Source organism: Phoca vitulina, unplaced genomic scaffold (assembly GCF_004348235.1).
Source record: "Phoca vitulina isolate PV1807 unplaced genomic scaffold, GSC_HSeal_1.0 scaffold17, whole genome shotgun sequence".
NCBI lineage: Eukaryota > Metazoa > Chordata > Mammalia > Carnivora > Phocidae > Phoca > Phoca vitulina.
The window spans coordinates 15,334,452-15,349,590 of NW_022589720.1; the positions used below are offsets into that span (position 1 = coordinate 15,334,452).

The following is a 15,139-nucleotide window of genomic DNA, read 5'->3' on the forward strand; positions in this document are numbered from 1 at the left end:
TTGGCTCAGGTCATGATCCCAGGGTCCTGGGATCCAGCCCCGCACCCGGCTCCCTGCTCAGTGGGAAGCCTCTTTCTCCCTCTCCCACTCCCCCCTGCTTGTGTTCCCTCTCTAGCTCTCTCTCTCTCTGTCAAATAAATAAATAAAATCTTAAAAAAAAAAAAAAAAAAAGAGGTGCAGACTATATCAAAAAATAAATTCATGGAAAAACAGTGAAAGAAAATTTGTACTCATTAACTGTGGAGATCATTTTGAGTATATTCTCACTACCATTTAAACAATTGAAATAATTCTCATCTTGAAAATAACTATTGTATGTTAATTAAATATATGTGCATGCATATGCACACAAACCGTTTTGCCTTTGTTTTTCACAAACACCATCAAATTAACTGAGGCCATGTAGGGTGGTAAAATCCCCATTGTTCTTAATCCCATGATATATACTGGGATGTATTTCAGATCCTTTATGTAGTCAAACCATCCATCACCCTCACTTTTTGCAAATATGTTGTAACTTCCCACTTTATAAAGACCATAGTTCTCAATAGGCAAGAACTGCTCCCCTCCCCCACCTTCCCCACACCAGCTGGATCATTGCAAACTTATTAGCAACCATTTACTTTGCACTTCTATTTGATTTTCTCAAGAAAGGAGCCATATCATCATGGGTTGTTTCTTTCTACCTGTGATCAAGATCCTATACAGGGTCATCTTTACCCCACTCCATCTTTTTAAATCAATTAACTCTTTAGTATGCTCAATTTCTTGTCTCTATTGACTTTTACTCATCTGCATAGAGACACACATTCAGTCTCTCAATTTACAACTAAAATCCTCATTTTATCATATTCTCATTTATTTGTTTTTTGTTTGTTTTGTTTTTTAAAGTTTTTTCTTCAAAGACTGTATTTATTTGAGAGAGAGAGTGAGAGAGAGAGAGAGAGTGCATGAGCAGGAGATGGGGCAAAGAGAGAGGGACAAGCAGACTCCCCACTGAGCAGGGAGCCCAAACGGGGCTCAATCCCAGGACCCTGAGATGACCTGAGCCAAAGTCAGATGCTTAACTTACTGAGCCATCCAGGTGCCCCTCTCATTTATTTGTTTTACAACATTTCTCATTATAATCTCAGGAAAGAAAGATTAAAATGATAAAGATTTTAGGTGAAGACATCAATATTTTACATAGACTAGTGATGACTACTGTTCTGTAATATTTAAACACTCTAAAATCTACTTGGCAGGTCCCTTTTGTAGCATCTAAAAACAAATTAATCCTCAATTTTAATATAAAATGATATTTATTAGAAGAATTAATAAAATTTTATATAGTTCAAATAGAAAAATATATACAAAACACACAAGTCAATAATTATGTAGATAGCTAGATGATAGATGGATAGATGGATGGATGGATGGATAGATGGATAGATGGATGGATGGATGGATAGATGGATAGATAGAAAGACAGACAGATGATGGATTCACTTCAATATCTACGGTAGCACATCAGGATAAAATTTCTCAGCCCGTGTTTTGAATACATTCTACAGTAGAATCACTGAGAGTATTTATTAAAAAGTCCAATTCCTCAGCTCCACTTCAGTCTTTCTGAAAAAAATATATGAAGGTAAAGCCCAGAGATCTGAATGTTACTAGATTTCCAAGCTGAAACCATTCAACATTCAACACACACTGCATTAGGACTTATGTTGAAATCCTTCTTTGTTAATTTTCTATGTTCCACTACATTTTTACAAGGACATAAACATATTGTACTCTAAAATCAAAAAGGTGATAGATAGATTTAGTCCACTGAAAAATTCTTAGCAAGAAAAAAGAGTCAGGAGGAGGTTAATGGTTTTGCTAAAGGTGTCTTGATGAATCCATGACTGTCAAACAAAACCGTCTCCCAGTGAGTGTTAGCTAACATGATGAAGATTTTTACATTGGTTAGAAAAGTCTCTTAATGTTACTTAGATTAGTAATACATAGAGTAATGGCATTAATAGAACTGACAATCATGATAAAGCTGTTATCTGAAAACAAAGATGGCAGGTACATTCACAATATATTCTACATTAGATCTTCCCACCATTAAAAAAATTGTATGTTCTGAGAGGGGCTCCAAAGAGGCAGACATAGTCATAATTAAAATGTAACTACATCTTAAAGAGGAAATATTAATCATTTTAATGATCTGACAATATAGACTATTGACACCAACATGGATCATTCGTGGAAAAATGGGTGAATTGCTTAAATCAGAGAAAGCATGTTCTTTTTACCTTCTTTAAAGAAAGTATCCCTTCTCTGGTCTCCTTGTCAGTGGAGATGGAGAATATCCCAATACCATCACCGTTAATGATAGAGTATGTCATGTCAGCATTTGAACCAGTGTCTGCATCATTTGCTTTGATTTTCCCAACAGCTGAACCAACTTGAGCTGACTCAGGAACATACAGTTGATAGTGCTCTGAAAAATATTTCATATTAAAATCATTTGATGGTAATACCATTCACAAAAAAAGTTTTACAAGAAAAAGACATAAAAATGTTTAGACCACACACTCAAACACTGTATTAAGTACAAAATTGTTTAGTAGTGAAATACTAGGTTTACATAAACTTTAAAATATATAAAAATAATTTGTAGATATCTTAATATAAAATATTTTATTAGCTCTACATCCCTAGGCAACAGAAAAAAAGGTAAGGGAGATCAAATTTGTATTCTTATGTTAAGCAAAAACTAAATTAGTCAAGTATTTCTTGCATTTCTCCTTCCATATAGCATGTGAAATTGCATCTCTCCTTCCATACAGCATGTGAAGTTAAAATATAAGAGTTTGAAAACCTGAAATTCAAAACTTGAAATTCAAAGTGAAAACAAAGAAAAGAATATAGCATACCTATAAATATGATTATTATTCTGATCAATAAACTTAAGTTTAGTGAAATGTATAAGCCATGACAAAGAGAGATAGTAAATTTGTTTATGCATTTAATTGCCATGTATTCTAGGTCAGCTTCTGGAAAGAATTTGAAGTGGTTTTATAATAAAGTCATAAATAAAATAAAATTAGTAAAATTAGTAAAAATAATGACTAAGTTAAAGAATGAGAAAAATAAATATAACTACATGGGATGATGTAGTATTTGTGATTGAACTAATTTTTACACTATATATATTAAAACACTATTGATTATATATATCTCATGATCTGATTTGCAAAAACATATTTTTCAGTATGTCCTGATATTAAATGTTTACACTGAACAATTTAAAACTTTTCAAAGTTTGTCCTGATACTAAATTTCTTCAGAGAGAGCTCATAGAACTTTCCTTATAGAAACTTATGAAATAGATATTAAGAAGCATGAATCGCCATGTCGTTACCAACTGTTTTATTGACAAATTAGAAACATATCTATTAAAACAACTTATCTGTTATAGCAAATTTCAAATAACAATGTAAATAACAGGAACTTTGAATTAAAATATAATTGTATAAGAGTTTCAACCAGGACTAAATGAATGGTGATTTAACATTCTGCATGGATATAATTAAACTATACAGGTAAGTGAATATGGAGCCTGTATGAAAATAATTTCCCTAAGCCAATATTTTGTTAGTTATGGTATGATAATATTTTTTTAAGTTAATATATCTGGTAAATGTATGGAGTACTCTAATTTATTTCTAAAGATACAGTTGTATGTTTTAAAGTGCTAATATGTGGATACCAGGGATTGATTTATGTATTTGTGTTTATTCATTCATTATTCAACAAAGATTTTTCCCAGTTTTCCTCTATAAACATTTGAGATGCTACCTGACATTATTTTTTTTAGTTCAACAATCCTCACCAACTTAACATTTCCTGGATATACCAGCCTCTTCTGTGAAACACATATCCCCTAACCTTAATCATGTGCTTTTATCAGGATTTGTCATATTGCTACACACTCTACCCGTCTTGATATATTTAACTGACCTGTGAAGAGCATAAGGCCCCAATTTTTACAGGACCCCCCTTTCCGCTTGCAGTTGATTTGTGAAAGGGTAGGCAGTTGACTCACAATGATCCAAAGAGGGGACATCCCCCAAAATGTTGGTATTGGAACTGGGAAAGAACTTTAGTCTCTCTTCGGTGGCAAAGCTATGAAATGTTGGAAGGGGTTTCTGACGATAGTCATGTTTCCAAAATTCATGTTGAAGTACCTAATCTCAGGGCACAAATTCAGTATCAGAAAGAAGCCATAATTCTCAGAATCTTTTTAAATATCATAATGATCCTAGGCAGTTACATATAAAATAGGACACTGTTCTGTTAAAAAAAAAAAAAAAAAAAAAAAGAGAGAGAGAGAGAAAAGAAATTAGAACATATCTCCTATTTCCCGCCGCTGAGGTAGAAAGGCTAGGTTGTCAAGTTCCTGGTTGCTAAGGTCTCTAAATTGCAGCTTAACTTTCCACAACTCTATAAGCCTCCCAAAGACTCTCAGCTAGTTAAAACTGGGGTAATACACTTGCAAACAAAATAAGTCTTAGTTCACAGAAATAAATAAGCAAATCACAGAATTATTATGGTGGTAGTGTTACAAAGCAGGTTGTTTTTACAAAGACAGTTGCAAAAAACTGTATAAGTTGGTCATAAAAGATTCATGTCCCAGAAAACATTTAAGTCACATCTTAAAAGAAGGAGCATATCCCTGGAAGATAATCATGTTCAGGAAAAGAGCTGATACTTGTTGATACATTCTAAGAATTGCAAGTACAGTAACTCTTCCCCATTCACTATGCCCCATTAGACAAATTAGAATATATTAAGATTAATATTTCAGCATTTATACACTTTCTATATAGTTGAGAATTTGTGAACTGCAAAATATATTCAAAATGTTTCCTAATAACTAGAAAATAGCTGATAGATGAGATTTATTTATAAATCAAAAGAGGTTTAGGATATTTTTTAGAATTTCTAAGGACAGAATAAATAGTCAGGTTCCTAAAAAATGCTATAAATTCCAGAAGAATAAATATGGTGAGGGTCTTTAAGAAAATATATACTGAATATATATACCAAAATTAAAAAAAAAATAGGTACAGAAGAATGGTACCACAACATAATAAAGGCTGTAACAATAAGCTCATAGCTTAACATCATAGTCAATGATGAAAAATTGAAAAACTTCCTTCTCAGATCTGGTTAAAAGCAAGAATGTCCAATATTTCCACTTCTATCCAACACAGTACTTGAAGTTTTAGCTAGAGAAATTAGAAAGAAAAAAAAAATAATAAGAGGAATCCAATTAGAGAGGAAGAAGTAATATTATTTCTGTTAGCAGATGACAAGATCTTATAGGTAGAAAACCTAAAGACTAAAAAAAAAAAAAAATAGAATAAACAAATTCAGTAAAGTTGCAGGATACAAAATCAAAACACAAAAATCAGCTGTGTCTCTGTACACTAACAACAAACTATCCAAAAAGGAAATTCAGAAAACAGTCCAATTTGCAATAGTATTAAAAAGAATAACACCCTTAAAAAGAAATTTAACCAATGAGGTGAAATGACTGTGTACTCGAAAATACAAAACACTGATGAAAGAAATGAAAGGAGATAGGAATAATGGAAAGACATCCTGTGTTTAAAGATTGGAATACTTAATATTATTAAAATGTCTATACTACTTAAAGCAATCCACAGGTAATGCTTTGCCATTCTAATCACAATTCCAGTGGTTTTTTTCACAGAAATAGAAAAAGAAACTCAGAATATGGAACTACAAAAGACAGAGAATTAATAAAGCAATTGAGAAAAAAGAACAAAACTAGAAGCTTCAAATGTCCTGATTTCAAAATATATTACAAGGCTACAGTATTTAAAACAGTATGACATAGCATAAAGATACACATATAACCCAGTGAAACAGAACAGAGAGCCCAGAAGTAAACCCAAGCATGTAAGGCCCGCCGACCTTTGATAAGAGTGCCAAGAGTAAACAATGGGGAAAAATAGTTTCTTCATCAAATGGTATTGGGAAAACTAGATATGCACATGCAAAAAAAAAAAAGAAAGAAAAAAGAAAGAAAAGAAAAGAAAAGAAAAAAAACTGGACCTCTACATTACAGTTTCCACAAAATCAACTCAAAATGAATCAACAACTTAAATATAAGACTTGAAAATGTAAAATTCCTGAAAGAAAACATAGGGAAAATCTTCTTGACATTGGGTTGGCAATTATTTCTTGGATATGACATCAAAAACTCAGGCATCAAAAGCAAAAATGGATAGGTGGGGCTACACCAAACTAAAAACTGCACAGTGTAGGAGACAATCAATAGAATGAAAAAGCAACCTACAGAATGGGAGGAAATACTTGTAAACCATGTATGTGATAAGGGGTTCATTTCTAAAATATATAAAGAACTTCAAGTCAAGAGCAAAATTAAAAAAAAATAAAATAAAAGAATAAGCCAATTACAAAACAGGCAAAGGATTTAAGCAGACATTTCTCCAAAGAAGACATACAGATAGCAAACAATTATATAAAAAGATGTTCAACATCATTATCATAAAAATCAAAACTACATTTAGAGATCACTTCACACCTGGTAGAATGACTATTATCAAAACACAAAAGACAGAAAGTGTTGGTAGCATTACGGAGAAATTGGAACCCTTGTACACTGTAGGTGGGAAGGTAAAATGGTGCAGCAGCTGTGGAAAACAGTATGGAGGTTCCTCAAAAATTAAAAACTAGAACTACTCTATGATCCAGAAATTCTACTTCTGGGTACATATCCTAAAGAACTGAAATTACAATCTCAAATAAATGTCTATATTACCACGTTCACTGTAGTATTACTCACAATGGCCGAGATATGGGAACAACTCAAGTCTCCATCAATAGATGAATCAATAAAGAGAATGAATAAAGGGCCTCTCTAATAAGATAAGAAATACCAGCAATTTGGAAAATAAAACCTCTGAGTGTGTGTGTGGGTGTGTGTATGTGTGTGTGTAAAAGGTGATATTTTAGTGAGAGAATTATAGGATTAATAGAAGAAGAAATTAGAAATATATGTGTATCATATATATAAGATTAATAGAAGAGGAAATTAGAAATCTATACCATATAATATTATGTAATATAATATTATTATATATTATATATCATATGCTCTATAATATGTAAGAATAATATTATATAATAAATATATATGTATATACATAATTGCATATAATATATAATAAATATATATGTAAATATATTAGATAATATATAATAATATATGTAAATATATAACATATATATATTATGATAAATGGAGATTGAGTCAATGGCCTCTGGATGTCTCTGATAAAAAGATCACAAAGAATATCAAAAATAGACTTGCTAGGAATTTAATTTCGAAGAAACCAAGATCTTTGGGACCAGAGTCCTTCTAAGGAGCCCAGTATATGATTGATGCTTAAGTGTTTTATTAATAGTTATGTTTAGCATAAACACAACATTCACATGCACCTTTGCAACTTTAATCCATTAAATACTTTTATGTGTCACATTATTAATATAGTTTGATTAACCATGGGAGGAAATATATTGAATTATCCTAAAATAAGAAAAGATATCAGACAAACCTTACTCTAAATACTAATTCTAACAAAAATGCAAATACCACTCATAAAGACATATAACATATAGTATTACCTTTAAGAATTCTGAAAGCTGAGAGCCAACTATCCATGAATAGATATTATCATCTTTGAATAATAATAATTACATCTGAACCTTCATTTACCTGTTATTTATGAGAATTGGCATTCTTTATAGATTTGAAGAACCCTTGGGAGAAACTTTAAAGAATATGATTCAAAATGTAAATCTTTGACTAACAGCCTGAAGCTTTGCTATTTCTATCCATGATAAGGCTCAATTGCACAGAAGGAATAGTTTACTACTTAGGAAAAAAATGCACTTTTATCTAAATAAGATTAACAAAGGTCATAACTCCTAGAATCTTGGAATACATGGTGAATGATCTTTTGCTTTTCATATTATTTTTACTCTGTAATTACTCCCTCTGGGAAAAAAAATGCCCATCTTGGATAATTTATAGCACAGCCTAATCAGCACTTCTATGGTTGCCAAAATATCCCTCAGAGTACTCTGCTCAAGTTCACAAAAAGGTTATATGCTATGTAACATTATACATTTCCAAGAGGATGAAAAAGGATTAAAAACCTCACTGCACTTTCATACAGGCGTGTAAGCATATACACATATATGCTCACACATAGTGTGGGACTATGTATACAAACACATGTTGTATGAAGGCGTATCTCCATTCCATTTATGTATTAGTGAGAGACAGGAAGAGAGACAGGGAGACAGAGATTGTGTATTCAAGTCTCAAAAATAAATTATATAAATAGATATGTAACGACATACACACATTTAAACAAGAGATTTAACTTTTAATTCTCTCTGTTGCAATTAAGGGGAAAGTTTTTCCCAGCTCCCTCCTTTTTCTTAGAGCATTTGTGAGAGACACTTTGTCATATAGATAGATAGGTAGATAGATGATAGATAGATAGATGATAGATAGATGATAGATAGATGATAGATGATAGATAGATGATAGATAATGATGATAGATATAGATGATAGATGTTAGATAGATATATATATCACATAGCTACAATGTACTTATACATTTAAAAATTTTATGTCAGATATAATCATAGATCTAGTTGATATAATGAAGGGGTTGATTTAAACAATACCTGTTATTAAAAGGATTATGTATAAAAAAAACCCAAGTCATTCCATATTTGTTTTTAAAATGCAGGAATTGGAGCGCCTGGGTGGCTCAGATGGTTAAGCGTCTGCCTTAGGCTCAGGTCGTGATCCCAGGGTCCTGGGATCGAGTCCCGCATCGGGCTCCCTGCTCCTTGGGACCCTGCTTCTCCCTCTGCCTCTCTCTGTCTCTCGTGAATAAATAAATAAAATCTTTAAAAAAAATAAAATAAAATGCAGGAATTTATTTTTCAAATTTTTTAGTGAATAAAGCAATCATTGTACTGCTTTAGATGTAGCTCTGCTTTCTTAAAATATAATTACATCTAATAATTGTGTAGCCCCAGTACACTCATAGTAAATACCTTGGTTTTATTTACACAAGCTACAAAGAACAGCCTTAATTGTTGTTTTAACAGTCATCACGTAAGAAGGATATTCTTTCTATCTGAATTGTGTAGCAGTAAAGAGTTTCTGGACAAAAAAAAAAAAAAAATCCTTCCTGGTAAAACAAACTTTTGTTTTGTTGAGGATTGAAGTAGTTAATGACTTGATATAAAATTGCGTGATACAAAAACGTCCCCCAAACCAACCACTGTATCCACATTCGCACGATTATAAACTTTGAGAAGATGGGGATATAGTTCAGCAGAAGAGAAAACTGCAATCGGTCATTGACTCATGCTATTAGGCCAGCTCTTTTCTTTCACTCCTAACTTTAATAATAATTTGGTCTTTATATCAAATATCACCAAGATGTCTATAGTTCTGGATGGAGTTTTAATATTAAAACATGTTGAGATATTTTAATCTGAGTCCTGAATCTTTTTCAGTCATAAAAGTTTTCTTTCCCCAAAACATTTTTTTTTGTCGGTTTTGAAGTGATATTTACCTTTCATAGTTTCCCTCCCTGTCCTCTCCCGTATGTCCCTCTCCTTGTTTACTGTATAGAGATTTTTCTTTTTCCCTACTTTCATTATTTTTATAGCAGTTTTTAATATTATTGGTTCTTTTCATATATATTGCTTCCAAGACTGATCTTAATTAAGCATTTTCAGTTTTATAGCACTCCTAATTTATTTCTCATATCTCTTTTTACACATTATCAGGGAGTCTATTTTTGTTTTTAATTATTTCAACAAAAATATATTTACACCAGAACTTCAAGCGCTCTTTTCCTAGTGTATTGAAGTTATTTCTGTTTCTGCTCTATTAAAAATGGTAACTAGTTCTAAAAAGAAAGTTGGATGTTTATAGTTGGTTTATCCTGATTTCTGTAAAGATGATCTTTTCTTTTATTGCAATAATTTCATATGTTGCTAACTTTTCTGATTTTGATACAAAATCTCATAAATTATATGTATAATTATTATTATAATTATTATGTTTTTTTTTAAATTTGATTTATTTATTTGAGAGAGAGCATGCAGGTGGAGTGGTGGGGAGGGAGGCCGAGGCAAAGAATCTCAAGCAGACTCTAAAGCTGAGCACAGAGCCCAAAGAGGGGCTCGATTGCAAGACCCTGAGATCACGACCTGACCTGAAACCGAGAGTTTGACGTTTCACCCACTGAGCCACCCAGGCACCCCTTAACTGTTATGTTTTTAAAATACCAGGTAACTTGTCATTTCCCAAGGTTTATATCTTTTGTTTAAAAAAACGTTTATGTAGTGATATCGATCATTTTATGTGTAATGTATTTGTTTTTTGAATCTTTCCCTCTTCTGATGCCAAGAAATAATCTTGTATTTTCTTTTAAAGCATAAACAGCACATAAGTCTTTAATCAATTTATAAATGTCAATTTATCTACTTTCACACTGATGGTCAATGGTACCACTTCCTACCATTTTTTTTTTTTTTTTTTTAAGATTTTATTTATTTATTTGACAGAGAAAGACACAGCGAAAGAGGGAACACAAGCAGGGGGAGTGGGAGAGGGAGAAGCAGGCTTCCTGCCGAGCAGGGAGCCCGATGTAGGGCTCGATCCCAAGACCCTGGGATCATGACCTGAGCCGAAGGCAGACGCTTAACGACTGAGCCACCCAGGCGCCCCTGCTTTCCATTTTCTAATTTTTGTGGAAATATACCAGGCCCCAGGGTACACATGTGTGTGCTTCCTAAGTGCTCTGTGAAATCCATTGTATCTATTTGTCAAACCAAATGGATGTTGATATCTGCTTTTTCTGCCCCATTCTGATTTTTTTCTTTAAAAGTTCTTTGTTATTTATGAATTTGTACTCACCCATATGAAATTTGGGGTCAGCCTAGGTTTGTCAACTTGTTCAGTAAATGTCACTTACCTCATGCTGGCATAATTTCAGGTTCTGGGAATACAGTAAACAAAACAGACAGAAGTCCTCATCCTTACCAAGTGTACATTCTTACGAGGGAGAGAGAAAATGAGCAAGACACATGATAAAAAATACATACTAGATGATACAGTGATAATTCTAAAAATAACAGATGTAGCATGTTTATTAGCTGTTTATATGTTGATTAATCACCAAAATATCTCAGTAGTTTACAACAGCAAATATTTAATTCTAGCTCGCATTATATGAAAACTATGAACAGATAAAGAGAAAAAATCTTTGTTTACAAAGTTGCCCAGAAAAACAAGTCTCTAGGTTTTGTTTTTATCATGTCTTTGATGATCCGAAATCCTATTTAGGCATGTACTTTAAAAATTTTCTAAGGTTTTTAATAGACTTCCTCAAGATTTGAATTGTAAATGAAGTCTCTTTGACTAATTAGGCTTGTTTATTTGATATATTATGTTCTGGTATAAGGTCATCACTTGATATTCTGATTATTGAAGTGTTATATAACTGAATTTTCTTGTCAAATGCATTATAATGAACTCTCATATCAAACTTTTAACCATGTCCATTTTTAAGTCTTTTGTCATTTATAGTTACTGTTCTGATGCTCTTGTGAAATGTGTCATCTTCAAGGAGATTCATGAACAGGATTTTTTTTTTTTTAAGATTTATTTATTTTTTTTCTTTTAGAGAGAAAGTGTACAAACAGGGAGAGGGACAGGGGAGAGAATCTCAAGCAAAATCCTTGCTAAGCATGCAGGGTTTGATCTGAAGACCCTGATATCATGACCTGAGCCGAAATCAAGAGTCAGAATCTTAACCGACTGAGCCATCCAGGCACCCCAGATTCACAAAGAGGACTTCTACAAATACAGGTACTTGATATCTTTAAAATCCTAAAACTAAACTGGGTAAGAATTGCCAGAACCTGCATTCAAACTGAATAAAATTGGTTACATGGGACTAAATGAATTGAGGAAGATGATTAGAGTTTTTATGACTCTTATTGGTTCTCTAATGTTTGCTCTTCCAAATTAAGGAAATTTTCTCCTAAAATATCTATGTCTTATGAGAAATGTGGTAAAGTATTCATTTGTGAACAAATTAAAGCATTTAACTTTTCTCTCTACCCGAACCCTCTGATATTCAAAGTCTCAGGGATGTTTTTTCTTTCATGGCAGTCATAGTCATTTACATATGTTCAATAAGAATCTCTTCTCCTTGTAACAGGATACCAATTGGAAACTTTGATGGTTTTACCAAGGATTTGACTGGGATGCCGTATTTGAAGGAGACATTCATAGACTCAGATATGACCAGATAGCTTTAAGGAACTAAGGTTGACTTTATGGAGCCATAAAGCCCCTTGGAAATGTTGGCCTGACACCTTCCCAGCAGCCTTGCCAATTGAGTAAAGAATGTCACTTTTTGGCAGGTGCAGGAACCTTGAGAAGAGGAATTCACCCAAATCTACAGGTATTGCAGGCATGTCTGATGGTAAGTATTTGGCTTGAATCTGGCCTAGAGAGCCTACTAAAAGTTCAATAAAGAATCCTTGATGAAGTCCCAAAAGTTCATTTTTGCTTTTGTTTCCCTTGCCTTTGGAGACATGTCTTAAAAAGAAGTTGTTTGGCCGATGTTGAAGAGGTTACTGCCTATGTTCTCCTCTAGGATTTTGATGGATTCCTGTCTCACATTAAGGTTTTTCATACATTTTGAATTTATCTTTGTGTATGATGAAAGGGAATGGTCCAGTTTCATTCTTCTAAATGTAGCTATCCAATTTTCCTAGCACTACTTATTGAAGAGATCGTCTTTTTTCCATTGGATATTTTTTCCTGATTTGTCAAAGATTAGTTGACCATAGAGTTGAGGGCTTCTGCACAGCAAAGGAAATAGTCAACAAAACTATGAGGCAACCCACAGAATGGGAGAAGATATTTGCAAATGGCATTACAGATAAAGGACTAATATCCAAGATCTATAAAGAACTTCTCAAACTCAACACTCAAAAAACAAATAACCCAGTCAAAAAATGGGCAGAAGACATGAACAGACACTTCTCCAAAGAAGACATACAAATGGCTGACAGACACATGAAAAAATGCTCAACATCACTAACCATCAGGGAAATACGAATCAAAACCACAATGAGATATCACCTTACATCAGTTAGAATGGCAAGAATTAACAAAATGGGAAACAACAAATGTTAGTGAGGATGTGGAGAAAGGGAAACCCTCTTACACTGTTGGTAGGAATGCAAGCTGGTATAGCCACTATGGAAAATAGTATGGAGGTTCTTCAAGTTATTAAAAATAGAGCTACCCTGTGACCCAACAATTGCACTACTAGGTATTTACCCCAAAGATAGAGATGTGGTGAAAAAAAGGGACGCATGCACCCCAATGTTCATAGCAGCAACGTCCACAATAGTCAAATTGTGGAAGGAGCTGAGATGTCCTTCAACAGATGAATGGATAAAGAAGATGTGGTACATATATACCATGGAATATTACTCAGCCATCAGAAGGGATGAATACCCACCATTTGCACTGATGTGGATAGAACTGGAGGGGATTATGCTAAGTGAAGTAAGTCAAGCAGAGAAAGACAATTATCATATGGTTTCACTCAAATGTGGAATATAAACAATAATAGCAAGGAGGACCACAGGGGAAGGGAGGGAAATCTGAAGGGGGAGAAATCAGAGAGAGAGACGAACCCTGAGAGAGACTATGGACCCTGGGAAACAAACTGAGTGTTTCAGAGGGGAGGGGGGTGGGGGGATGGGGTAACAGGGTGATGGGTATTAAGGAGGGCACGTGTTGCGATGAGCACTGGGTGTTATATGCAACTAATGAGTCACTGAGCACTACATCAAAAACTAATGATGTACTATACAGTGGGTAACTGAACATAATAATAATAATAAAAAAGAGAATCCTTATAAAAAGTTCCAGCAAAGCAGATTTTAAAAGATCTATATGGCCAATCATCATTCTTGCTGAGCTTATGTAAATAATTAGGCCTTTATTAAAATTGGACTTGTTTTATAAAGAATTTGTCTTGATTTAGCTATCTCTGGAAGTGAGGGTATTTATATAGAGAAAAATCATGTCTGAATAACACACCTTTGTGAATCTTAAATTCTAGTTTTGATTCTTTGAATGTTGTTTGTCTAAGCTAGATAACTTGAGGTAAACTTCAGAGAAATTGCCACAACATCTCATGTATAGACAATCTTCGGGCTTATTATTCTGTGGAGATAATAACAGGACGCATGGACATATGATTACTTGAACGGCTGGAAAATGGGATGGATTCCCCAACAACTGTATAACTCAGCTATCACCTTGACCAATTTTGTATAGCTGGGATGACAAAATTGCTCCTTAAAAGCTGCAGTATATCTCACTTCATGGGGTTAACTATGGACTTGTGAAAATAATGGATAACCCCACTTTCCTCATGATTGGATTGGATGTTGCACTTGGGGATGCCTATATCCCCAGACATGTCTTCTCCTACTTGCCAGTGATTCCTCATAATTAAGATATTGTTAAGTGAGACATCCAATAAAGACAGCTTCTTGATGGTTTTATCCCCTAGCCATTTTTTTATCCCAGGAGCCACCTCTATTAATGTAAAATTGCAAATAGAGGCTTTAGCCAAGCATACAGTGGCCATCTTTAACTAAGCTTGACATGCAAAAATTCAAAAAAGTGGCCCTCTAAAACTCAGTGGTGCCTTGATATCCTGACTGCAGCTCAAGGAGGAACCTATGCTTTATTAAAACAGAGTGTTTGTATATACTCCAGATACCACAAAAATGTGACAGGGTTACTAAAAGACATGAATACCCAAATTGGCACATTAAACCATCCCTCTCTTTCCTTTAGTGATTAAACTCCTGAACTGGAGGAGGGTTTTTGTCAACTATCAAGACTCTTATTTGGGCTTCTTTTTCTTTCTTTCTTTCTTTTTTTTTTTTTAAGATTTTATTTA

At 33.4% G+C, this 15,139-nt stretch overlaps 1 protein-coding gene across 5 annotated transcripts in view; it reads right to left on the reverse strand.

Annotated features, from left to right (window-relative positions):
• CDH18 (cadherin 18) overlaps positions 1 to 15,139 on the reverse strand; it is a 574,093-nt gene that overhangs the window by 88,464 nt on the left and 470,490 nt on the right. For all 5 annotated transcript variants that reach the window (XM_032415426.1, XM_032415422.1, XM_032415421.1 and 2 more), the window contains one exon: positions 2,289 to 2,476. In XM_032415426.1, the coding sequence (XP_032271317.1) occupies positions 2,289 to 2,476 (188 nt within the window). The remainder of the gene's footprint in view (positions 1 to 2,288; positions 2,477 to 15,139) is intronic.